Genomic DNA, 25,058 nt, shown 5'->3' on the forward strand with positions numbered 1-25,058 from the left:
AACCCCCATCTCCGCTCTATTCCACTCCAGCACGATAGTAGAGGCCGGAATCTTCCTCCTTATCCAAGCCCACCCTATACTTAACACTAACCAAACCGCCCTCACTCTATGCCTGTGCCTAGGAGCTCTTTCCACACTATTTGCCACTACATGCGCCCTCACCCAAAATGACATCAAGCAAATCATCGCCTTTTCCACCTCAAGCCAGCTAGGTCTCATAATAGTCACCATTGGACTCAACCTGCCACAACTAGCCTTCCTCCATATTTCAACTCACGCATTCTTCAAAGCCATACTATTCCTGTGCTCAGGCTCCATCATCCACAACCTTAATGGAGTACAAGATATCTAAAAAACAGTAGGATTACAAAAAATGTTACCAACAACTACCTCCTGCCTCACCCTTGGCAACCTCGCCTTAATAGGTACTCCGTTCCTTGCAGGATCCTGGGGGGGGGGCTAGGCCAGTCTAGAACCGCGGTTCTAGGTCGCTCTGGAACCGCGGTTCTGGGGGGGGGGGGACACGGTGTTTGCCCAGAGCCCAGCAGCAGCAGAGAGTCCATGCTTGCCTGCTGTCAGCAGCAGAGAGTCCATGCTTGCCTGCTGTCCAGGGCAGATCCAACAGCTCCAGGCCATCCTTAAAATGCGCCCCTGGAGGACTGAGGAGTGGTGAAAGACGTAAGAAACACTGCCTCACCGGGTTTTAATGGCTGGGCCATTATCAGAAGGCATCAGTCTCCCAATCCCCTAGAAGGGTAAGAGAAGGATAAAACACGTCCCAAAAAACTGCTTTCCACAGATGAAATAGAACACACATTTTTAAGTTACATAATCCAATACATTCAGGTTCTTGCTCACAGACTCCAGGGCAGGGAAGGGGGCAGTGTGGGGAGTAAGGTTCTTGCCATGCTTAAATCATTGACACCAGCTTCAGGAATTTTGTCATTTACGCAGGCTCAGAGCAAGAAGCTTGAAAAGGAGAAGCTCATCGTTGCACCTCAGCATTCCTACCAAACACTGCTGTGTTGATTTGGCACAGCCTGGTTTTGGGGCAGCAGCAGGGAGTCCACAGAAGTGGCTTCTGGGAGAAGCTGCTAGGAGCTTCCACCGTGTCCAACAGAGCCAGTTGCTGATAGCTCTGAAGATGGGCGTGCCGCCGGCCCAATTAGAAAGGCGGGTAAGGACTCATGGTCCCATTGACAAAGACCATCAAAGCAGCCCGCAGGCAGCTTGTTCCAGGGGTTGGGAGGCGCCGTGCCAGGGCCCATCCCAGAGCAGCACAGGGCGAGGCGCCGCTGTGGCCACCGCCAGCTCGGTGCGGCCGTGGTAAAGCCGGCCTGCCCGGCCCCACGGCCAGCCGCGCCCCAGGCACGAGGGCAGGGCTGGCAGCGGCAGCTTCTCCTCCGGCAACACGCACCAGGAGAGGCCTTAAACAGCGCCAGGGCCCTGGTGGCTGCCGCTGCCCGTGGCAAAAACACGGCGAGCGACTCCCCGACACGCAGCCTAAACGAGATCAACCTCCTGCTGCTGGGGGATCCTGCAGGGCTCTTTGAACTGGTGAAACCTTCTAGCAGTAGCACCTACGAGCAGCAGCTTTTCTTCTAGTCAGAGAAGAGGAGGAAGTGAGAATGTGCTGGAAAACAACATGGTGGCACCAAGGTCAACGGACAAAAGAGGGAAGAAGTGCTCAGCACAGCTGAGATTCCTCTACAAACTGTAGTGAGGACTGTGATGAAACAAGTTGTGGCCCTGTCACTTTGCATTAAGTCCACAGAGGATGCAGAGATCCACTCACAGCCCATGAGGAAAGTACTCATGGGGGGTTGAGAGGGGGTGGAAGCCAGAGAGCGCTTTGATCCAGTGGGAGACCTGAATAGACCCTAGGGTAACTTCATGATGCTTGTATCCCCAATCGTCTGTTCTGTTTGTGCTGTATATTGAGTCCTGTGCCTTTAAGACTGGTTCTAAGAGCAAGGAGAAGCACGGAGTTTGTTTTGAGAAAACTGCCTGACTCCTCCACGTTCTTCTGCAGACGGGTGTTCGGCGGAGGCTTGGAGAGACTGCAGGACAGAGATTTTTTTTTTTGCCTTTAGTTAGTTTCAGGTAGCTAGGGCAGAGAAGTTCCCTGGACTGTTGTGTTTTTTTTTTTTTTCCTTTTTCTTGGAACTGTTTAAACCTGCTCTGGACTGAAAACCCAGGGGAGCACTGGGGGCTGCACCTGCGGCCCACCGGGGCCTGGACCTTGGCATTTTCCAGCAGCGCCAGAGGGACTGGGACTGAGGAGAGACAGAGAGAGCCAAGCTACACCCACGGCGAAGACTTTCTCAGTTTGCCATCTCACTTCAGGAGAGGTTTTATTGTTTCATGTTATTCAGTCTTTATACTTGTATGCACTTCATTTGTTTAGTAAAATAGTTTTTTCCACTTTTCTCCAAAGACGCTTTTAGCAGACCGGTTGGAGGGAGGGGTCACTTGGGTTTGCTTCCTTAGAGGGATCCTATACAAGGGTTTTTCTCCCAAATTTGTCCCAAACCAGGACATACTTCTAACTGGCGCCCACTGCGGGGCATGAGAGAATGGAAAAAACTTGTATTGATTATTTTTAACTGCAGTTTTTGGTTGTCCTTTGGGTGGGGATTAAACAGTCAGTAGCCATGTTGCTTCTTGAATTCCTAATGTCTCTTAGAATGGAGTCTTTTCTGCATTTCTGTTCCCTAGGCTTTTTTGAGGTCTTAATACCTTTCTGGTCCCTAGGTTTGTTTTCTTACCCAGAAATAGCTCCAATATTGTCCCCAACAGACAGCTTTTACACTAGGGATGCACAAATTAGAACAGTTATTTTGCTGGGTTCGGTGATTATGGTTTACAAGAAGCTTATAAAGATACTGGAGTTTGTTCTGGGTATGTTCAGTTTATGGTTTTTTCGTCCTACCCTGCGTCCTAGTTCCAGCAGCATGCTTTGGGGATTTATCAACAATTGCACCCAGTTGTTAGAGGAGGAGTAGGGGATGAGGCTCTTCAGCCTCTTCTTTCCTCCTTCTCTTTTGAGTCAGTTACATCACTTTTGGAGAATGTTCAGGGTCTCCTGAATGTTAAAGACACCACCTTCCTGGTATTTCACCTGGTGACTTTCCTCTATATAGTTTATAGCTTTTCTAGAATGAGTCACACACTGCTAAACACTGTAGGGCAGCAGATAGAGGCAAGGGAGCAGGGAGATAAATCAGTCGCTCAGGCTGCAGCCAACCCCACAGCTATTCAGGCTGCAGCTAAACCAGACAGTGAGGCTAAGACACCAGCCGTTGCTGCAATAAAGAAAGGAAAGAAGCACACGGACAAAACCGATTGACCAGCAGACAATGATTCAGGTGAAGGATCCTCAATGCTTCCTGACACCCAGTCAGGAGTCAAACCAACTGACACACAATCAGAAGCTGAAGCAACTGATGATACACAGTCAGAAGCCGAACCAACTGATACTAAATTGGAAGCCCAACCAACTGGCACAAGATCGGGAGTCCAACCAGCTAGCACACGATCAGGAGCCCGACCAACTGCTGCAAGAGCAGGAGATACTATTGAGTCCTTTTCCCTGAAGGACCTTCGTGGCCTAAGAAAGGATTATACTTGACGACCTGATGAATCTATAATTAGTTGGTTAGTCCGTCTTTGGGATGCTGCAGGCGAGGCTACAATACTGGATGGCACTGAAGCGAGACATCTGGGATCCCTATCACATGATCCAGTTATTGACCAAGAAATGATGAGGGAGGCTAGTCCTTGCAGTCTCTGGGAACGGGTCCTGGGAAGTGTGGTACAAAGATACCTGTGTGCCGACGATCCCTATATGCAGCAAACCCAGTGGAAAACCATCAAACAAGGGATTCAGCGCTTGAGAGAAATGGCAGTGGCGGAGATTGTCTTCTCAGATGACATAAACACTAGGAACCCCGACTTGGTACCATGTACACCTGTGATGTGGCAAAAACTTGTACTACTTGGGCCACAAGAATACTCCTCTGCTTTAGCAATAATGAAGCGGGATGAGACAGAAGAGACCGTGCTTGATATGGCAAAGAAGCTCCGAACATATGCAGATGCCGTGCATGGTCCAACACATGCAAGAATTGCAGCTCTGGAAACACAGGTGCGGGGATTAGCAGACAAGATGGAGGAGAATCACAAAGAACTCAAGGAGGACATTCTCCAGATCTCTGCAGTACAGGTTAGAGGCTCTGGCACCACACACAAACGTTCCCTAGATAGAGAGGGAAAAGGCATCCCACGGGCTAAGCTGTGGGTCCTCCTGCGTGAATGTGGAGAAAACACGAAAAGATGGGATGGAGAGTCTACTGATGCTATGACACAACAGCTGCATGAATTGTTGGATGGCAAGACTATGAGAGGAAGTTCCAGCAAGAAGGAAGCAGCTCCAGTTACCCAGGGAAATAAGGATAATCAGGCTTAGAGGGGCCCTGCCTCTAGCCAGGTAGAGGCTAGGGAAAACCATGTTTTTTGGACTGTGTGGATTCGTTGGCCTGGCACATCAGAACCACAAAAATATGGCCTTAGTTGACACTGGTGCACAGTGCACAATACTCCCATCAAGATATGTGGGGGAAGAATCTGTTTCCATTGCTGGGATGACAGGGGGTTCACAAGATTTTACTTTGGTGGAGGCTGATGTGAGCCTGACTGGAAATGAGTGGAAGAGACACCCTATTGTGACTGGCCCAGAAGCTCCATGCATTTTGGGCATAGACTTCCTCCGAAATGGGTACTTCAAAGACCCAAAGGGATTTAGGTGGGCATTTGGGACAGCAGCTGTAGAGACAGGGGGTGTTAAGCAGTTGAATACCTTGCCTGGACTATCAGAGAACCCATCTGCTGTAGGTCTTCTGAAGGTGGAAGAGCAACAAGTGCCAATTGCCACTTCAATAGTGCATCACCGACAGTACAGAACAACTCGAGATGCTGTGATTCCCATCCACACGATGATCCGTGAGCTGGAGACTCAAGGTGTGGTCAGCAAAACCCACTCACCCTTCAACAGCCCCACCTGGCCTGTGCGCAAGTCTGATGGAGAATGGAGATTGACCGTGGACTACCGTGCCTTGAACGAAGTGACTCCACCATTGAGCGCTGCTGTGCCGGACATGCTGGAACTCCAGTACGAGCTGGAGTCCAAGGCAGCAAAATGGCACGCCACAATTGACATTGCTAATGCATTTTTCTCCATTCCTCTGGCTGCAGAATGCAGGCCTCAGTTTGCCTTCACATGGAGAGGAGTGCAGTACACCTGGAACCGATTGCCCCAGGGGTGGAAACACAGCCCCACCATCTGCCATGGACTGATCCAGGCTGCACTGGAAAAGGGTGAGGCTCTGGAGCACCTACAGTATATCGATGACATTATTGCGTGGGGGAACACGGCAATGGAAGTGTTTGAGAAAGGAGAGAAGATCATCCAGATTCTCCTGAAGGCTGGCTTTGCTATCAAGAAGAGCAAAGTTAAGGGACCTGCTCGAGAGATCCAGTTTCCGGGAGTAAAGTGGCACGATGGAAGGCGTCAGATTCCCACTGAAGTCATCAACCAGATCACAGCAATGTGTCCACCAACCAACAAAAAGGAAACACACGCTTTCCTAGGCGCCATAGGTTTCTGGAGGATGCACATTCCTGAGTACAGCTGTTGGAGTCCAGGGCATTCCTTTGGTTGCCCTGGAGGGTCAGGGACCTGGGCAGGGGGGTCTGGGACCCCAGCCCAGAGCTCAGAGAGACACTGGCTTTGATTTCAGTCCATGGGAAAAACTTCCTACACTGAGAGAAGGTTTACAGGCCACAAGAATGTGAAAAAATAGTAGTTTAGCTTATCACAGGATGAGAAAATAGTAATTTTAGGTTCCTAGCATTGAAGTGAATGGGGACAAGATGGAGAATCTGGGGCGTTGTCTCCTTCTTCTTCTCCTTCCCGCACTCCATTGCTGCATTGACGTGGCACAAAGTAGTTAGTGAGGATTGGGTCAAAGTAAAGATGACCTTTTTAGTAATAGTGATAGACATTGGTAAGAAATAGTAAACAAGAAATACGTAGTAATTAGTACAAAAGATAAGGACAACCCAGCTCGGGGGGAGACGTGAGGAATCCATGCAGCTGCAAACATCTTGTCGGACTCCGAGAAAATTGTAAGATAAGAAACAATAAACAAAGTATGCAACACTGAAAAATCTAAACCTGAGAACTCCGTCTCTTCCTTCGGCTTGGCTCGGAGCTGTGCAGGGGAGCAAAGGACCCTGAAACCACCTGAATGTCGGGGAAAGCCCCCGACATACAGTCAGATTGTGAGCCCTCTCTACCTGGTCACCCGCAAGAAGAATGATTTCTACTGGGGCCCTGAACAGCAACAAGCCTTTGCCCAGATCAAGCAGGAGATCGCTCATGCAGTGGCCCTTGGCCCAGTCAGGACAGGACCAGAGGTGAAGAACATGCTCTACTCAGCAGCCGGGAACAATGGCCTGTCCTGGAGCCTTTGGCAGAAGGGGCCTGGGCAAACCCGGGGCCGACCACTGGGATTCTGGAGTCAAAGCTACCGAGGGTCTGAAACCAACTACACTCCCACAGAGAAGGAAATCTTGGCTGCCTATGAAGGAGTTCAAGCCGCCTCAGAAGTAGTAGGCACTGAAACACAACTCCTGCTGGCACCTCGACTACCAGCGCTAGGATGGATGTTCAAAGCAGAAGTTCCCTCTACCCACCATGCCACCAATGCCACATGGAGCAAACTGATTGCCCTCATCACTCAGCACGCCCGCATTGGAAACCCAAATCGCCCTGGGATTTTGGAAATAATTACAAACTGGCCAGAAGGTGAAAACTTTGGTCTCATGGATGAAGAGGAGCAGGCACAAGTGACACGTGCCAAAGAAGCTCCACCATACAACCAACTGCCAGCAGAAGAAACACGCTATGCTCTTTTCACTGACAGCTCCTGCCGCATTGTTGGGATGAACCAGAAGTGGACAGCAGCTGTATGGAGCCCCACATGACAGGTTGCACAAGCCACTGAAAGAGAGGGTGGGTCAAGCCAACTTGCTGAGCTCAAAGCTGTTCAACTGGCCCTGGACATTGCTGAAAGAGAGAAGTGACCAAAGCTCTACCTCTACACTGATTCGTGGATGGTGGCCAATGCTCTGTGGGGTTGGCTAGACAGGTGGAAAAAGGCCAATTGGCAGTGTAGGGGAAAGCCAATCTGGGCTGCAGATGAATGGAAGGGCACTGCCACTCAGGTAGAGAAGGTACCTGTCAAAGTCCGTCATGTAGATGCCCATGTCCCCAAGAGTCAGGCTAATGAGGAGCACCGAAACAACAAACAGGTAGATCAGGCTGCAAAGACAGAGGTGTCAAAGATAGACTTAGATTGGCAACACAAAGGAGAGTTGTTCCTAGCTCAATGGGCCCATGATGCCTCAGGCCATCAGGGCAGGGATGCCACCTATAAGTGGGCACAAGACCGAGGGGTGGATCTAACCATGGACAGTATTTCTCAGGTTATCCACGACTGTGAGACATGTGCTGCCATCAAGCAGGCCAAGCGGGTGAAGCCCCTGTGGTATGGTGGGTGATAGTCCAAGTATAAGTACGGGGAAGCCTGGCAGGTTGACTACATCACCCTTCCCCAAACCCGCCAAGGCAAGCGCTATGTGCTCACAATGGCAGAGGCCACCACAGGATGGCTGGAGACCTACCCTGTGCCTCACGCTACGGCCCGTAACACCATTCTAGGCCTTGAAAAACTAGTTCTTTGGAGGCATGGTACCCCCGAGAGAATTGAGTCAGACAATGGAACTCATTTCAAGAACAGCCTCATCAACAACTGGGCTAGGGAACATGGCATTGAGTGGGTGTACCATATCCCCTATTATACACCAGCTTCAGGGAAAGTAGAAAGATACAATGGACTGCTAAAAACCACCCTGAAAGCACTGGGTGGCGGATCATTCAAAAACTGGGAGCAGCATCTAGCAAAGGCCACCTGGTTAGTTAACACCCGAGGTTCCACCAACAGAGCAGGCCCTGCCCAGTCTGAGTCCCTACATACAGTAGATGGAGAGAAAGTCCTAGTAGTACATGTAAGAGGTTTGTTAGGGAAGACAGTTTGGATCAATTCTGCTTCAAGTACAGAGGATCCCATCCGTGGGATTGTCTTTGCTCAGGGACCAGGCTGCACATGGTGGGTGATGCAGAAAGATGGAACCACACGATGTGTACCCCAGGGAGATTTGATTGTTGGGTGAGAACTGTGTGTAATTATCGCTGTGTGCTGAATGGTACTGCCACTGTATGTAGCTGTATATTGCATATTTTTTTTATATAAATGTATGTGTGTATAGAGCTGGAGTATATACTACTTTTAGTAAATTGACAATATGGGGATAAGGGGTGGAATGTCCTAGGGTAACTTTATGATGCTTGTATCCCCAATCGTCTGTTCTGTTTGTGCTGTATATTGAGTCCTGTGCCTTTAAGACTGGTTCTAAGAGCAAGGAGAAGCACGGAGTTTGTTTTGAGAAAACTGCCTGACTCCTCCACGTTCTTCTGCAGAAGGGGTGTTTGGCAGAGGCTTGGAGAGACTGCAGGACAGATTTTTTTTTTTTGCTTTTAGTTAGTTTTAGCCAGCTAGGGCAGAGAAGTTCCCTGGACTGGTTTTTTTTTTTTTTCCTTTTTCTTGGAACTGTTTAAACCTGCTCTGGACTGAAAACCCAGGGGAGCACTGGGGGCTGTACCTGCAGCCCACCGGGGCCTGGACCTTGGCATTTTCCAGCAGCGCCAGAGGGACTGGGACTGAGAAGAGTCTGAGAGAGAGCCGAGCTACACCCATGGCAAGGACTTTCTCAATTTGCCATCTCACTTCAGGAGAGGGTTTATTGTTTCATATTATTCAGTCTTTATACTTGTATGCACTTCATTTGTTTAGTAAAATAGTTTTTTCCACTTTTCTCCAAAGAGGTTTTTTTACCGGACCGGTTGGAGGGAGGGGTCACTTGGGTTTGCTTCCTTAGAGGGATCCTATACAAGGGTTTTTCTCCCAAATTTGTCCCAAACCAGGACATGGTGAGACCTTCTAGCAGTAGCACCTACGAGCAGCAGCTTTTCTTCTAGTCAGAGAAGAGGAGGAAGTGAGAATGTGCTGGAAAACAACATGGTGGCACCAAGGTCAACGGACAAAAGAGGGAAGAAGTGCTCAGCACAGCTGAGATTCCTCTGCAAACTGTAGTGAGGACTGTGATGAAACAAGTTGTGGCCCTGTCACTTTGCATTAAGTCCACAGAGGATGCAGAGATCCACTCACAGCCCGTGGGGAAAGCACTCATGGGGGGCTGAGAGGGGGTGGAAGCCAGAGAGCGCTTTGATCCAGTGGGAGACCTGAATAGGAAGAGAGAGAGGGCACCTGCTTCTAGAGATAAAGAGAGCCCTTGCCTCTAAACTAGAGCAACCAAGCCCTAAAAAACTGCACCCTGTGCATGAGGAACCTGTGACACAACAGCTCTGGAAAGGCTCTTGGCCTGCAGGAGGGACCCTACAGCATACCAGAGGAAAAAAAAAAAAAAAAAAAAAAAACCTCCTCTCCCTGAGCAAACAGAAGAAAAATTCAAATAATGAGCTGACCAAAACCCCCATGCCCTGTCTTCCTGCACTGTCGGTAGGAAAGAGGAAGGGGCTGGGAGGGAAAAAAATACAAGGTGTTTTAAAGGCTTAATTTACTTCACACTATCATTCCCTGACTCTGTTAATAATAAATTAACCTTACATCTTTAAATTTGAACCTGTTTTGACCGTAGAGTGTTTTTCTCCCAGTTATTAACTCATGAACACCTCATTAATTTTTTTTCCCCCCTCTCCTTTGCCCAACTAGAGCAGCAGAGAGCGAGTGAACAACTTTCATGGGTGCCTGCGTTTGGCCAATTGCCCACAGTGATTAAGATACAGCACCAGTCACAGCCTAAGGCTGCACCATCCTCCAGAGCCACAGCCCGTGAGCTGGGAACCCCCTGTCCCAGCCAAGCACTGGAGAGCCTCTCCCATAACCGGGACTTCCCATGGGCGCGTCCACCCGCCGGCAAAGAGACTTACAGCTCTGCTGGGACAGGGCCCAGCTCGGACAATTGGGTGCCAGCAACAGCCTGACACAACGTCCAGTACGGCAACAGCCGGGCTCGGCTTCCTCGTGGATTGGGCCCCAAGCCTGGCCGGGGCTCGGGGAAAAACCCAGGAGCTGCCAGCAAGGCAAGAGGTCTGATTTTGTGGCTTTGTCCAGCTTCTCAGGCACAGAAAGGTCAATCCCTGTTTTGTCAGTGAGCAGATACCTAGGCCCTAACGCTAATGATCCTGTGGACTTTGTTAATGAACACGTACAAACACAGCATTAGGCTGGAAGGTTCCATCAAGAGCTCAGCTTTGGCTCAAAGGTGAGGGCTGTTTGTTCAGCCCTCAGCACTTCAGCAGCCCTGAGCCATCTCTTAAGCAGAACCAGGACAGAAGAGCACAACCATTCCTGACTTCCAGAGCCGGCCCTGTTGCCTTGGCACTCCCCTTTAGTCCTTGTCTTGAAGGTCGGCACCATCCAAGAAACACAAATCCAGGCTCCTCCTACTCCTTGAAGGAGGTCCAAAAGGGCACTAAGCTGTCTCAACACAAGAGCAAGACCAGGATGCTCTTCCTTGGGAAAAACTCAAGCTACTAAAATGCCAGGAACACCAGACACTGACGGTCCGCTGAAGGATAGCGATCCAGCTCTACTGACAAGTGGCGGTTGGAGAGAGGAATCTACAAGGCCTTGAGAAGTCCAAACCCAGCCCCAGATGTTTTCCTGCTTGTATCATTCAGCTCTGCACTTACCTTGCAGAGTCTTCTGCCAACTGGTTCCAGATGCTCTGCTGCTATCAAAAATACTCACATCACCTCATTTCTAGGCTCCAAGAAGTCTCATCCCATCCTCTTTGTTCAGATGTTCCACATGAGGGTTTCATGGAAAAAGAGGTCTTTTCCTATCCAGATCCTTTCTTAAGCTGTAAGAAGCCCATGATCTCACAGGTACTCACAGAAACTCTCCCAACACCATTTGCTGCTTCTCTCTCTCTGCCAGGGTCTCAAGAAATTCTGTGTCAGTTCTCATCCAGCATTTGCCAAGGACCTGGAGAGAGAAAGGCACAATCATTACTATTAATTATGGCCACAGGCTTTGGGCTCAGGGGTGGGTTCAGCCTTCTGGAAGAAGCAGACACTCCTCACCCCGCTGGAGCCAATTCCTCCATTCCCTGGTCGGCTCTCGCAAGCCCTTCAAGCCACTCTGCAACACTCAGCACTGCCACAGAGCTACAACAGAGCAGCAGTTTATCCACAGGTAACTTCTCCTAGCACACGTTTCTGTTGTGTTTCCAAAGCAATCCTAGGGCTTATTTTACACCCCCAGAAGCACGTGCCCGCATCCACAACGATACTGGATTTTCACAGTGTGCCAATAGGAACACAAACAGATTTAATGCACTATTCTTCAGACAACAGCTCACCCACTTAACCACTGTGCACTTGGACTGCTTCTTGTCTTCTTGTGGGAGGGTCAACAGAGGTGCACTAGCTTTAGACACGGAGCACGAAAACAGAAACCAACTCACCTCCACCAAATGAAATAAAACATGAGCATAAGCCACATGAAATGATACCGCATCATAGAAAACACTGATTTGCTTAGGACATAGTGCCCAAGAACTCAAGCATCCAATTAAAACTAGAAAACACATTCAAAATGGGCCAAAGTAGCAAACATTAGACCAACCTTTCAACACAAGTGTGAGTCTGCAAAATGGTTTCTCCAAGTCTCCTTGTGTCATCCCAAGCGCCTCTCCAACTTTAGGGGTCACTGCACTCACTCCAGGGCACTTGGAGTAAAGAGATAAAATAAACACAGCCTTGTTGTTTTACACATGGTGGTTCCATCCCCGGCAAGGTCAGAGCTACTTCGGTTCTTGTTTACAAATCTCTTTGGGGTGGCTTAGAGTGAAAGACTGGAAGAACCCTGTTTGCAAACACGTACACAGATAGACCTACAGGCTTCATTTCAAACCATTTGGCTGCAATGAAAAGCACCTATGCAGCCAACGGGTTCTTACTATCTGCTGTCACACAGCAATACAAAAGGATGAAATTACTACTTAAGGAAACACATAAGGGAAAAGAAACTTTCACAGCTGGGCCAGGTGTGTCAGGGAGGGCTGTTAGCAGGAGAAGAGGCTCCAGCTCCTGGCAGGATTTGCCTCTCATCCCCTCAAAGGCCCAGCTGCAGCCTCTAGGCAGTGAGAGTTCACCCCCTGTCTCATGCAGATCGGCCATTCCACTCACAAACCTCCTCCTCCCAGGAATGCCCACGTGGCCAGGCCCTCCACAAGCGCAGTCAATGCTCATCAAGGGTCCAGTGGCTCCCAGCAGTTGGGCCAAAGCCTTGCAGCACCTGGAACACCCTGGAAGAGAAACACGGGAGCTTGTGGAACCAAGGAACGGAGGAGCTGCCCTGTCCCAGCTCTGCCTCCACAGCCAGCAGCAGGGCAGAGGCTGCCCTCAACCCCCGCCAGGGCTTCCCCTGCAAAGGGCAAACACCTGCACGCAGCTGGGGACAGACGTGGCACAGCCTGAACACGCTCAAGGAGTGCCTCCAGAGGGGACAAAGGGACAACCCCAAACAAGACTCACAAACAGGGGCTCACAGAAACTCTCCAACACCATTTGCTGCTGCTCTCGCTGCCAGGGCCCCGAGAACTTCTGGGTCCCCCTCTTTGACACATGCGTGTCGGTGACGTGGAGAAGACAAGGTTATGTTCACTTTCTGAGCAGGAGCTGAAACCAACAGAGAAGCACAAAATGAGACAAAAATCCTCTTCCCCCACCCTCTAGAGTCCCAAGTCAGGAGAATCAACAGAACTCAATAGCTCTGTAGGAGGGCAAAAATCCAAGTAGACTTTCAGCTCAAGTAGAGGAATAAGCTACTTCTTCCCACTCCTGGGGAAAAACTATGGAAACAGGAGAGCCAGCACACATCAGCTCGGTCTGCACAGCAGGTTTTCTTCCAATGCCCCTGGCAGACAGAAGAGACGGGCCCTGCCCATCCCCACAGCACACTGCTCTCATTACAGTACATCCCATGATCCACACCCACCCAGCCCTTCCACATCCAGAACGCAGCACCATTCCCAACGGGCTGCCTCACACACAACACAACAGGTTTTTCCAACCCCTGTCACACCTGAACACCTTGGGGTCCTCAGGTACTGCAGGACTTGGAGCAGAATCAAGCTCAGCAGTATAAGAAGGGTAACACTGCTTAATTCTCTTGCCAATTCCTGTAAGAAGCTAATTTTCAACTGTTTATTGCGTGAAAGCAAAGTTAAGTAAACCAGCTCTGGGGAAAAAAACCCAACAGCAGCTATCACAAACTCCATTGGGAATCTCCTTCAGGCTGAGCCTAAAGCACCTGTGTCCCCAGGGATGGAAAAGAAAAACCCAAATAAATGAGTCCCGCCTCCAACAGTGCAGGAAGACAAAGACAGGAGAGCACAGACGCAAACAGCTGTGGGAAAACTCCTCCAAGTCGCCACGTTCCAGTCCTGCTTTCCTACAAGATTCAAAAAGAAGCACTGTTTTCATCTAAAACTCACAGGATCAAATTCCCGAAAATATTCCATGCAGCACAGCTCCCAGGATGTGTACTGGATAGTAGAAGTGTTTGGCCAGGGGCAGCACCAAAGACACAGACACCAGCTTCAGGAATCCAGCCTCATCCACCAGAGCTCAAAGCAGCAAAGAACTCCAAACAACAAAGCCCTGCAATGCCCCTCACCACTGCTACCAAAGAGAGCAGCACCACAGGGACTGAGACGCAGCACCAGGGACCCTGAGACTTCACCATCCTCCAGAGCCACAGCCCGCGAGCTGGGAACCCCCTGTCCCAGCCAAGCACTGGAGAGCCTCTCCCATAACCGGGACTTCCCACGGGCGCGTCCACCCGCCGGCAAAGAGGCTTCCAACTGTGCTGGGACAGGGCCCAGCTCGGACAATCAGGTGCCAGCAACAGGCTGACACAACGTCCAGTGCGGCAACAGCCGGGCTCGGCTTCCTCGTGGATTGGGCCCCAAGCCTGGCCAGGGCTTCAGGAGCAATCCAGGAGTTCCCTTGTCCCTGCACCTCCCCACAAGGCCTTGGGCAGCTTCTCAATAGAGAAAGGTCAATCCCTGTTTTGTTAATGAGCAGATAACCCAGATCCTAGCACTAACCATCCTGTGGCTTTCATCAAGAAGTGGAGATAAATAGAACATTTTGTGGAAGGTTCCATCAACAGCTCAGCTTTGGCTCAGGCCTTTGTACATTGGTGACCAGTACACACCCACAGGCACTCAAGTGCTTCTTTACATCTCCACAAGCACGGCCCAAGCCTCCCACACACAGGAACATTTAAAACTTTCCTAGTGTACCAATAGAGACATCAACAGGTTTAATTTGATTTTATTCTTCAGTCAACAACTAATCCAATTAACTACAGGGCACTTGGACTGCTTCGTGTGGAAGGGTCAAAGGAGCTCCCGTGCATCCTTAAGTACAAAGCACAAAAACAACAACCAGTTTTGATACACAAAAGGAAGCAGAAAAAAACCAGAAGACGTGATCCCACAGACTAGAAGGTATTGGCTTGCCTCTGGGTGTAAGGCCCCAGAAGTCCATCCTGCATTCAAAACAGGGAACTCAGCCCAGGTGGACAAAAGCACCAAGTATTAGACAAACCTTTCAGCAGAAGTGTCATTCTGGGAAAATGGTGGCTCCAAGTCTCTTCGCCTCATCCCAAGCCTCTCTTCAACCTCAGGGATCACTGCACTCACTCCAGGGTACTTGGCAGGGAAAAAAGAGCAAGCGGAGACTTTGGGGCTTCCCCAGGATCTTTTCCCCTTTGCCTGCCTCATCAGACAGCGCCCAGTGGCTGGGAAATGCTCTCTGGGAACCCGGGGCAGGCCACAGCCTCTGAGTGTGGCACAGATCCCCCTGCAAGGGGAAGGAAGGATTGTTACCTGTCCCCAGGATCCCCACGGCCACACGCCAACCACAACCGCAGCATTTGCCAGCCGAGGCAGGCAGGACACAGCCACAACCAAGATCTCTCCCTCAAGCACAGCACGGATCAACTGCCCAGGAAAGGAAGGGCTGCTTGAAAGGGCAGGACAGCTCCGCCCTGGGACAGAGGCAGAGGAGGAACCCGGCAGGCCATTACACCCCTGAGCACCGCCAGACAAGCGCTCCAGGCTGCAATGCTGCCCATCACATCCCTGAAAACCACCCGTCATACACACCAGAAGAGCTGCAGCAGAGATCCAAGCGTGCCCCGCAACTGCCAGAGACAAGAACAGCTTCAGGCCACTGCTTCCCTGAGAAGAAAGTGAAAACATCAACATCAGCTTGTTATCTTTGAGGGGACTTGAGCTACAAAGGGGCACACCTTGGAAGCTTTCATTCCCATCCAAGCTGAAAAACTGCCCAGAAAAATCACCTCAACCAAAGCTGTGATTGGAGGGAAATGAACTGATTGCTTCCAGCCTGTTGATACAATTTTGTGCAGTTTGTACTGCCTAGACTACCTCTAAAATTATACCAAATGCATCCCATTCCTCTGTTTACATGATGTCATTGTTAGAAGAAACTATTTAACTACTTTTGAGGCTCGTCCCTAGTTCAGTTGACATTTTCCTTTGCAGAGCTTTTCAAAGAAGCCTCTGCTTCGCCTCTCACAGGCGCTTAAGCGTTGTGACCACGATCTCACATTCTTCCCTGTGGATTTCAGAAGAGCGCTGAATTTCAAGAATAGGACAATCAATTGAAAACTCTGAGAAACAGACAGACGAGAAAAAGGCTGTGCTTGGTGGGGAAATACTTGATTCCTCTAGATCAGCAACAGCAGAGCTGACGTTGCAGTGCAATAGCCATAAATACATTTACTTACACGAGGAAAGGCCACAGAGTTCCCACAGATTTCTGACTTACCCAAGGTGCTCCACAGCCAGAAGGGCACAATCACCAGCAATCGGCGTGTCCACTAGAGCTGCCAACCTTATTCAGGTCGGGAACTTTGGCTCAGAAATCCCTTCATCAGCTCACAAATTCCTGGAGGCTCATTCAAGTCTCAGTGGAATACGATTCATTACACTGCACAGACAAGGACCTCACACCTGTTGGGAACAGCCCAGCAGCTACACAGCCCTCTAAATGCTCTGAGGGAAACAAACAGAAGTCTGCCAGTTGCAGCAAGTGCTGTTTACTTCATGACAGGAGGCAGCTCTACATCAGAGCTAGCACAATACCCCCTCAAACTCCAGCATCTCCCAGAGTTCTGGTCCCATGACCAAGAAATCCTGAGCTAGATGGAAACCTGGACTTTCCTACTGCACTGGTACCAAACATCAGGAGGGGGGAATATCCCAGATCATGTCTCCCCAGCCCATCTTCAGGCTTCTCTCCAAGCCCAAGGGTTCCCAGGGCAGAACAGAAGCAGCACCCAGCCTACAGCTCCTCAATCCTGAGAGGAGAACACCTCCATGGGACTTCCAGGAGTACATCAGGGCTGGGAGGAAGCTTACCAAAGGGAATACCAGGCCTAAAACCTTAAATCCTTGCAGGTTTGTTTGGCCAGGGGGCAGGGGCAGCAGCAAAGACACAGACACCAGCTTCAGGAATCCAGCCTCATCCACCAGAGCTCAAAGCAGCAAAGAACTCCAAACAACAAAGCCCTGCAATGCCCCTCACCACTGCTACCAAAGACAGCAGCACCACAGGGACTGAGACGCAGCACCAGGGACCCTGAGACTTCACCATCCTCCAGAGCCACAGCCCGTGAGCTGGGAACCCCCTGTCCCAGCCAAGCACTGGAGAGCCTCTCCCATAACCGGGACTTCCCACGGGCGCGTCCACCCGCCGGCAAAGAGACTTACAGCTCTGCTGGGACAGGGCCCAGCTCGGACAATTGGGTGCCAGCAACAGGCTGACACAACGTCCAGTGCGGCAACAGCTGGGCTCGGCTTCCTCGTGGATTGGGCCCCAAGCCTGGCCAGGGCTTCAGGAGCAATCCAGGAGTTCCCTTGGACTGTAGATTCCCCAACAAGACCACAGGTCTGATTCCATGGTCCTGTCCAACTTCTCAGGTACAGAAAGGACAATACTTTTCCAACTCCATTTGCTGCTTCTCCCTCTCTGTCAGGGTCCCAACAAGCTCTGCCTCAGCTCTTGTCCTGCCCTTACAACTGACCTCAAGAGAAAGAGAAAAACAAAAAACCCACAACAATTATTACTGCTCACTCTGGCCAGACTTTACATTCACTACTGGGTTCAGCCTTCTGGAAAGAGAAGCAAAGCTCAACCTCCAGCTGATCTGTCCATTCCCTGGTCTGCTCTCACAAGCCCTTCAAGCACTCTGCCAAACCCGCAGAGCCACAAGAGAGCAGTCCTTAGCCACAGTCACTTCTCCTAATACACACTTCCCATTACATATCCAGAGCAATCCAAGCATTGATTTACATTCCAAGATCCCACGCACACATGCACACCAAATTCCCACAGTGCACCAAGAACCTACAGGGCACTTTGGATGTATCCTTAAGCACAAAGCACAAGAAGAAAAACCCAATCTCGCTCCGGGAAAACAAACAATGAAAACTGCAGGAAATTCTTCCACAGAACACAAGACACGTACCTTTAACCCAGGCAGGCAATTAACTGCAGGAGGGGACCACCTGGCAGAAGAATGCTGACCAGCCAAACACAGAGCACAGAACCAGGGGCTGTCTGAGTGCCTTGAGGCAAGCATGCTGGACTGAAGGTAAAGCAGCAGGAGGAATTAACTCTGCACAAATACTTGGTGAGAAATTCTAAGTCAGAGCTACAATTTAACAGGAAAATTACAAGAAAGACAATAGCACAGAAACACTGGCTTAAACCAGACTATGACCTGACATGCTCTTGCTCAGAGTGGTGCTTTACTCTATCATTCACCCCACTGTGGGACCACATCACAGTGCTGAATCACCCTTCCCTGCAAGCTTTTCAGTCTGTACCTTCCATCCCTCAGGACGAGCCTGAATTAACAAAAACACCCCAATGCACCCTGCCCCAAGCACAGATACAGCAACACCACCTGGGAAAGAGAACAAAACTTCACAGTCCCACCCCAAACACGAACCCTGGCCAGAACCACAGACACAGCAAAAATTCACAGCTTAGAGGAATTAGGGAAGGAAAGGCTCTGTCTCCCATTCCTTACCCAACAGGCTCCAATTCCACACTGCAAATATGAGTCAGGCCTTTAACTGCAGAAGCCTGCAGAGCCGACATAATTCTGGTCTATAAAGGACCTTCCCAAAGCAATTATCTGGCCCAGCAGAGAGCAAAACCCTCTGCACTCTACCAGAGCCACAGGAAACCCAATCCAAGGGTAGAAGCTGATGCAGAAGATACAAAAAGCACCACTTCAGCCCTAAAATAACCAGGAAAAAGCCAAACTGCAGCAACTCTTGCCTCCTAACTCCTCATTAAGGAAGGGCTTGGAAACCTGAGGCCTACCCCGGGAGCAACAGCCCCCCAGCATTAACATAGCTTTAGCTGGGACCACCCAACATCGGCCCTGCACCGCACCACACCACACCCAAACATATTATCTTCAACACAGCTCAAACCACTGAGTTAAACCATGTACTTACCTCGTTAAACAGCCCAGGGAAGGAAACCACCACCACACACCAAAGGCACGGCCACAAACACCGTCGCCCACCCAGCCCTTAGAAACCCCCTCCCCGGCTCGTGATTGGCCGATGCGCAGAGGCGCTCGCAGCGCTGATTGGGCCGTGCGCCCAGGGCCCCCCCCCCCCCCTCCGCCCCGCCCCCCCACAGGTGTGCGGCGTAACCGCCCCGGAGCTCCGGGAGCCTCCGGTGGAGCTGCAGCACCGCCCGACCGCCGGCAGGGGGCGCTGCCGCAGCGCCGTTTCCGTGCCGGCGAGCCGGGACAGCCCCGGTCCGCGCCGCTCCGGAGCCGGGGCCGCCGCGCCCGTCCGGTTTAAACCAGAATGAGGGGACAGCACGGCATTAGATCAGGGACGCTGGGAGACTCACCAGAAATCGTTTTCCCCTCTCTCCCATGACCGATCCCTGCGTTCGGCGGCAGGAGCGGGAAGGAGGGAGGCTCGCGCGCCGCACGGTACTCACGAGCCCTCACGCGCACCTGCGCGCGGGGCGGGGCTCGGCCACCGCTGACCAATCAGCGCTGCCGGCGCCTCAGCGCATCGCGAGCCGCCGGGGGTTCATAAGGACCGGTCCCTGAGGAGCCCGGGATTTGGGCTTCTGTGGTGGCTGTGTGCGGCTGTGTGGTCTTTCTCAGCCTCTTTTGGTGAGGTAAGAATGTGTTTCAGTTGTCTGGTTGGGAGGCGTTGTTTTTACAGTAGTGGTCAAGTATGTCTGATGTGCCGGAGAGCCGGTCCTGGGTGGGTCCAGGTGCAGCTGTGCTTGGGCTGTGAGGGGCTGTTGCTTTCTGCGTGTTTCGGGGTTTGTCTCAGGATGCTAATGGTCCTCCCTGTACACGGTTAGTATGTCACGATTGCTGTAATTGAGTTTTTCTCCTCTTTTTGGCACCGCATTAGTGCTTTTTACGTGTTTTGTGTCAATTCTAGCCTTGGTTGCTGCTTCCTAGGGAGCTGATAGAGCCTTTTGCTTCTAGTAGGAGAGAGAATTGCCTTGGGAAGCATCTCTACAAAACAAAACTTTGTTGAGTGTGTGAGTTTTCTTAGGTATGAGTAAGGCTAGTACTCTCGGGGGGAGGCAGTTGTGGTGTGTTGAGAATGGGAGGTATAGGTGTTTTCCTACTTTTATTTCTGCAGCCTTAAGTCTCTTGTTGTGTGTGACTCTGGCTGGGGTCAGTGCTTGAGACAGGACCTGGAATGCTCTGTTTCCTCTGTAGGACCTGCTGCTGGCCCTGCATGTCTGCTTGGGGTGGGGTTCTGGGTGTATTTTTTGATATTTCAGCCTTTTCCTGGGGGGTAGAAGTTGTAAACTGAAGCCTTTGTACGCAGAGGTGTCAGAGCACTGTGATGTGGTCAAAGCTGGCATGTGTGTGATGCCAGAGTTGTTCCTTAGCCTCTACCTTGGAAGTAAAAGGGTGGGAAAAATCAACCCTTTGTGACATATCTTGTTTGCTGGTTTATGTAACAAGTTTAATGGTAAAATTTCCGTGGAAGTCACTGTCAAGTGCTTAAGAGTAATTATGGGAAGTAGAGGCAGCTTTTGGGAAACATAAATTATTTTGTCCAGCTTAAGCTTTCCTAACCTTAAGGTACTCAGGCAGCCCTCAGCTCCATGTTTTATGTGTTTGGTTGATGAGTATCTTCCTATTAGACAATAGGAATTAGCAGCTAGCGAATTCCATCTGTCAAAAGTTTGTTAGGAATTGCTTTGGCCGTGGTAAACTAAAACCTGTCAAGGCTGCTGTATTTAGCTCCTTCATTGCTTGGAGAGTATTCAGAAAATGGATGTCATTTTCCCATCTGCTCTAAGGTGAGAGAGTTGGTGTCCTGATGTGCAGTGGAAAAAGTGACCTGGAATTCACTTGTTGTCAATAACTTCCTTCCCTTTTAAAATAATATATTAAAGCTCCTGTAGAAGTCACCACTGGGGAATGCAGGAATTTTGTGCTCAGGGAACTGTTGGTGAAAAGATATTTGTGATGATACCCTTATGATGTCTGGAGTGTCCAAAACTGCCCCTGGAGCTCGACTGTGTCGAATAAGGGATGATGAGGGTTTCTTTAGGGAGGGGCAGGGCTGTGGCTTGGCCGCTAGAAGCGAGGAGGGGGCCTGCAGCTGGTGGCACGCAGGAGCTGTCCAAGCTTCCCTCTGCTGCTTGGGTTCTGCTTTTGCTTTGAGCTTCTCTGAGGACTTTTTTGGCTTTTCTGCACTCATCTGCCGTGCGTTTTCAGCCCTGTGACCCCACATGAGGTGCAGCGGTGTGCGAGGGTGAAGGGAGGGTTAAAAGCAGCAGTGGGAAATGCCCTTTGGAGGTGGCTGCTGCTGTTTCAGCTGCTGAGCGCTGGGCACAGACAAGAGCTGTGCTGCTGCCCAGGACCAATGGACCAATGGTGGCAGTGGAACCTGTTCTTGTAGTATTTTTTTTTTTTTTTTTTTAATTAACTGGGGTAAAGGATTTTAAATTTCCTGGCCAGCAGGACCTTTTTTCCCACCTCAATTCTGCTGTGAATTCTGATGATTTTGTACTTGAAGCTTTGTGTACAAAGTCCAAGATTTGGTGCTTTTGTCCATCTTGTGTGTGTTTTCTATTCTAAGTGGCTGTTTGAGCTCTAGGCCCCTGGGCTCAAAGGCAAGGAGGTGTCCTCCTTAACAGCTTAGAAATGAATCTGAGTAGGAAAATGTGTTTTACAGGTAAACCTCAGGTGGGACATGTGACAAAGATCATGTGATGCAGCCACAGGGATGGATGGTCCACACAGTGCCAATGCTGGCCTCCAGCCACCCAGAGACTGGGCACTGCCACCCCGGGTGTGTGTGGGAGCGTGCCAGAGCAGACACTTTTAGTCAAGCTTTTCCTGTCCAAGTTTGATCTGATCACTGGTTTATCCTCCAGAAAGATTTCCAGCAGAGTCTGCCCTCTGAGCTGAAGGGCAAAATTCAATTGAAGTGAAAAGGATTTTTCCTGAGGAAAAGGTGCATTTGTAGGCGTTACAAAGTCTTCTGAGTCTTTTTGGCGGGTTTGTCATTTTTAAGGATAATTTCTAGCCCAGGGAACAGTGATTTCAGTGTCCTGCCCACACCTGGGGGTTGAGTATTGATGTTACACAAGGGATGTGCTTGACACGGTGTTCCCAAGCCTTGGGAAACCAAGGCCAAGCAGTCGGGTTTGCCAAGCCAGCAGCTGGTGAATCTGTGGATCTCTGTGCTGGCCAAAAGTGACTTTTTCAGGTGATTGTGCAGATGAAAGATCTGAGAAATGATTCAACCTTTTCATTGTTTTAGCCCTGTTTCACTGAGAAAAATCTGTGTTGTTTTCTCCATGATTCCATGAAGCAATAGATTAGGTATGTTGGGGAGAAGGGTTCTGTTTTTCTAGTGGGATTGGTTCCTGCTTTTTCTCATGGATCAGTTGAATTATTCATGACAGGAGCAGGTTTAGAGGAGGCTGCCTGGATTTTTGGCTTGGGGTTGGAAAGGACCTTAGAGCTCATCTTGTTCCACCTCTCTGCCATGGGCAGGGGCACCTTCAGCTTCCAACCTGACCTTGAATGCCTCCAGAAAAAATGCATTTCCTCTTCAGCTGTTTGGCCATGAAATGCAAGCATACATTTTCAGGATTAATGACAGCAGTAAAGTAAAAAATGTGTTGCTCTAAGTTTAAAGAACTTGTGTACAAACAATCTGAAACAACTTCTAGGCTACCCTGAATACTTTTTTTCTCCTGTGGCATTGGTATCATAAGAAGAACAACATATTCACGTTCTCATTGCATATTTGTTACCCCTGCGTTCCTAGTCAGTCTGGTGAACTTATTAAATTTCAAAGAAATATCTAAGTTGCGGTAGGCAATGAATGAGAATTACAGGATCATTAGGGCTGGAGAAGACCTCCAAGGTCAAGTCCAACCTTTGACTGAATGCTGCTGTGTCAAATAAACTGCAGCATTAAGTGCCAAGGCTACTTCTTCTCTGAACATTTCCAGGGATGGCAGCCCCACCACTTTACTAGGCAGCCTCTTCTTTCTGATGCTTGACCACTCTTTCAGTGGAGATTTTTCTTCATATTCAACTTGAACCTCACCAGGTGCAACTTGAGGCCATTTTCTCTTTTTCTGCTACTGTTACCTGGGAGGAGAGACTGATCCCCACCTGGCTCCAGCCTCCTGTCAGGCAGTTGTTGAGAGCAGTCACGTTTGTAAAGTGTTCTGTTTTCCAGGCTGAACACCCCCAGTTCCCTCAGCTGGACCCTCTAGGCCTTTCCCCAGCTCTGCTGTCCTTCTCTGGACTAAGCCCAGCCCCTCCTGCAGTGAGGGGCCCAGAGCTTTAAACATACACTTTGGATAAATCTTTTCCTCATCAAGTTCTTACTTAAATCAACGTTTGCTTTACTGACCAGCAGGTATGAGGAGATACTTTTTTCTATCCAAGCAATTCAAAATGTGTTGGCCATATGGTCATATACTCATATGTTTATGTTTTGATGTTTGAAAAACAGAAATCTAATTTTTTTTTAATGAGAAAGCAATTGAGTTCTCCACATCCACCTTTTGTAATATAAACCTCCATAGATTTATCACAGAGCACAGCACTGGCATCCAGCTGGGACAATTAAGTTGTGGTTTTCTTACTGGATAGGATTTTATTGACTCCCTCTGATGGAGGAAGAGGGCAAGGAAGGTGCTGCTTATCATGTCCAGAAGCAAATTTTTTGATGAAATATTTATATTCACATTGTTTGATATTACTCATAACACCAAATTAACTTCAACACTGTAAATGTTAGTAGCCATAACCATTGCTTTTCATTTCAGCCCTGTTTGTGTCCAGACAAAAAGGTTTTGTGGGGCTCTTTGAGGAAATACAACATCACGTGACTGACTAACCAGAAAAATAGCAAGGAATGCTCATAAACAAGATGTGAATGGTTTTTTTAAAGGAATGTGGTGTGTACACAGAAAAAGGACCCTGATATCTGACAATGCACAAGCAAAGCAGAAGCTAAATTCCTGTCCTTATTCATTCCATTACTCCAGGGGAGCAAATTTTTCACCTGTGTACAGCTGCACTGGGTAAAGCCAGTGGTTTGGGTTCTGTGGTGACTGAGCAAGGCTTTAGGAACCCAGGAGATTTTAAAGGAGCCTGAAAAAAGTAAACATCTTCCTAGCTATTTCAGCTAAAAATCCCAAAAGAAATCTTAAGGTCTCTTAGCAGGAAAAAAAAAATTACAATAGCAAAAAATTAAACACTTCTAAGGCTGAAGCCATGAGCCACAATTCAGAAAGCCACTGTCTAAATCTATAGATATGATAGAAATGCAGCCATTGTCATACCAGCAAATTTTTGATACTGAGCTACTTCTTTTGGCTGGACATAAATTCATACTCAGAAGAAAATAATTGTGATCGTAAATATGCAAAAAAATCCAGTTCCATATCAAGAGTAGAGCACTTCTACTGAAACAAATATTAGAACCACAATAAAGATGACTAACTGTCATAATTTCCTGTTAAGAGAGGATTTTTTGGGAGATAGAACCCCCTAAGTATTTAATAATATTACCAGCAAAGATAGAGTACATTAAGAAGCTGCAAAGAATAAAATAATGCATTGTGGTAACACACAATAACAAATACATCTTGAACTTGGATCTGTGTAACGAAAGTTAAACTGCAAATTACCTGCAAAGGCTTGCTAACTACCCAAATGTCAACATTTACAGTGCTTATAAATATCTAAATATCTTTGTCTATGAATAATTGTGTTTTTATTTGAACTAACAGAAAGCCTGGCAAAGCATAGAAGCAAAGTTTCAGTTTTCCAACAGAGACAAATTCATTTTGGGTCTTATAAAGCTGCAATCAGCATGAAATCACAAGAGGATTCAGAGGTCATTAGCAGTGAAACACACGTTTTCTCAGTCAGTCAGAACTCCTGCCGCTGTAGCACTGCGATCAAGCTGAAAACAACCCTTCTGAGAGAGTTTGTGCTGGAATTAACTTGGTTCCCCACTAGCTCCAGTCCCAAGGTGGTAAAATGTACATGAAGGCTGTACAGCTTCTTACCCCCACATTGTAGTCCAGTTTCTAAGCTAGTTAATTTTAAGAAAGTAAAAATATATCAGTAGACACTTTCCTGGAAAGTATAGTGATCAGGATACATGCAGTCATCTTCAAAACATGTTTACAACTCAAAGGCAGGGCACAGGGAAGAGACTCTTTAGACTTAAAAAAAACCAAAACCACTAGG

The 25,058-nt window shown here is 49.1% G+C and overlaps 2 protein-coding genes across 22 annotated transcripts in view; one reads left to right on the forward strand and one right to left on the reverse strand.

Annotated features, from left to right (window-relative positions):
- Positions 1-563: 563 nt before the first annotated feature.
- Positions 564-19,283, reverse strand: LOC120754407 (uncharacterized). 14 transcript variants are annotated; one of them, XR_009207976.1, is made up of 8 exons: positions 19,190-19,231; positions 15,109-15,462; positions 14,828-14,931; positions 12,746-12,889; positions 11,835-12,516; positions 11,291-11,374; positions 11,101-11,192; positions 564-747 (listed from the first exon to the last, which is right to left on the reverse strand). XR_009207976.1 is itself a non-coding variant. In XM_058421054.1 (5 exons), exons 1-5 carry the CDS (start codon positions 19,214-19,216, stop codon positions 12,450-12,452), a joined length of 696 nt encoding a protein of 231 aa, XP_058277037.1. In that variant the 5' UTR covers positions 19,217-19,231; the 3' UTR covers positions 11,771-12,449. The 14 variants fall into 14 exon arrangements, 3 of the variants coding, with proteins under 3 accessions (XP_058277037.1, XP_039923855.1, XP_039923848.1); XR_009207982.1 differs by lacking the exons at positions 564-747; positions 19,190-19,231 and adding an exon at positions 18,781-18,825 and having other exon boundaries at positions 8,979-11,192; positions 15,109-15,222; positions 15,388-15,462; XR_009207981.1 differs by lacking the exons at positions 564-747; positions 19,190-19,231 and adding an exon at positions 16,076-16,623 and having other exon boundaries at positions 8,979-11,192; positions 15,109-15,222; positions 15,388-15,462.
- A 62-nt stretch (positions 19,284-19,345) lies between these two features.
- The window catches only part of PPFIBP2 (PPFIA binding protein 2), a 102,104-nt gene continuing 96,391 nt past the window's right edge, over positions 19,346-25,058 (forward strand). For 6 of the 8 annotated variants that reach the window (XM_058421069.1, XM_058421070.1, XM_058421071.1 and 3 more), the window contains exon 1: positions 19,420-19,468. The gene's annotated coding sequence lies outside the window, so the exon portion shown is untranslated. Of the gene's footprint in view, positions 19,469-25,058 lie in introns of all 8 variants that reach the window. The other 2 variants (XM_040066639.1, XM_040066642.1) reach the window with 1 other exon arrangement.

Source organism: Hirundo rustica, chromosome 6, assembly GCF_015227805.2.
Source record: "Hirundo rustica isolate bHirRus1 chromosome 6, bHirRus1.pri.v3, whole genome shotgun sequence".
Lineage (NCBI taxonomy): Eukaryota > Metazoa > Chordata > Aves > Passeriformes > Hirundinidae > Hirundo > Hirundo rustica.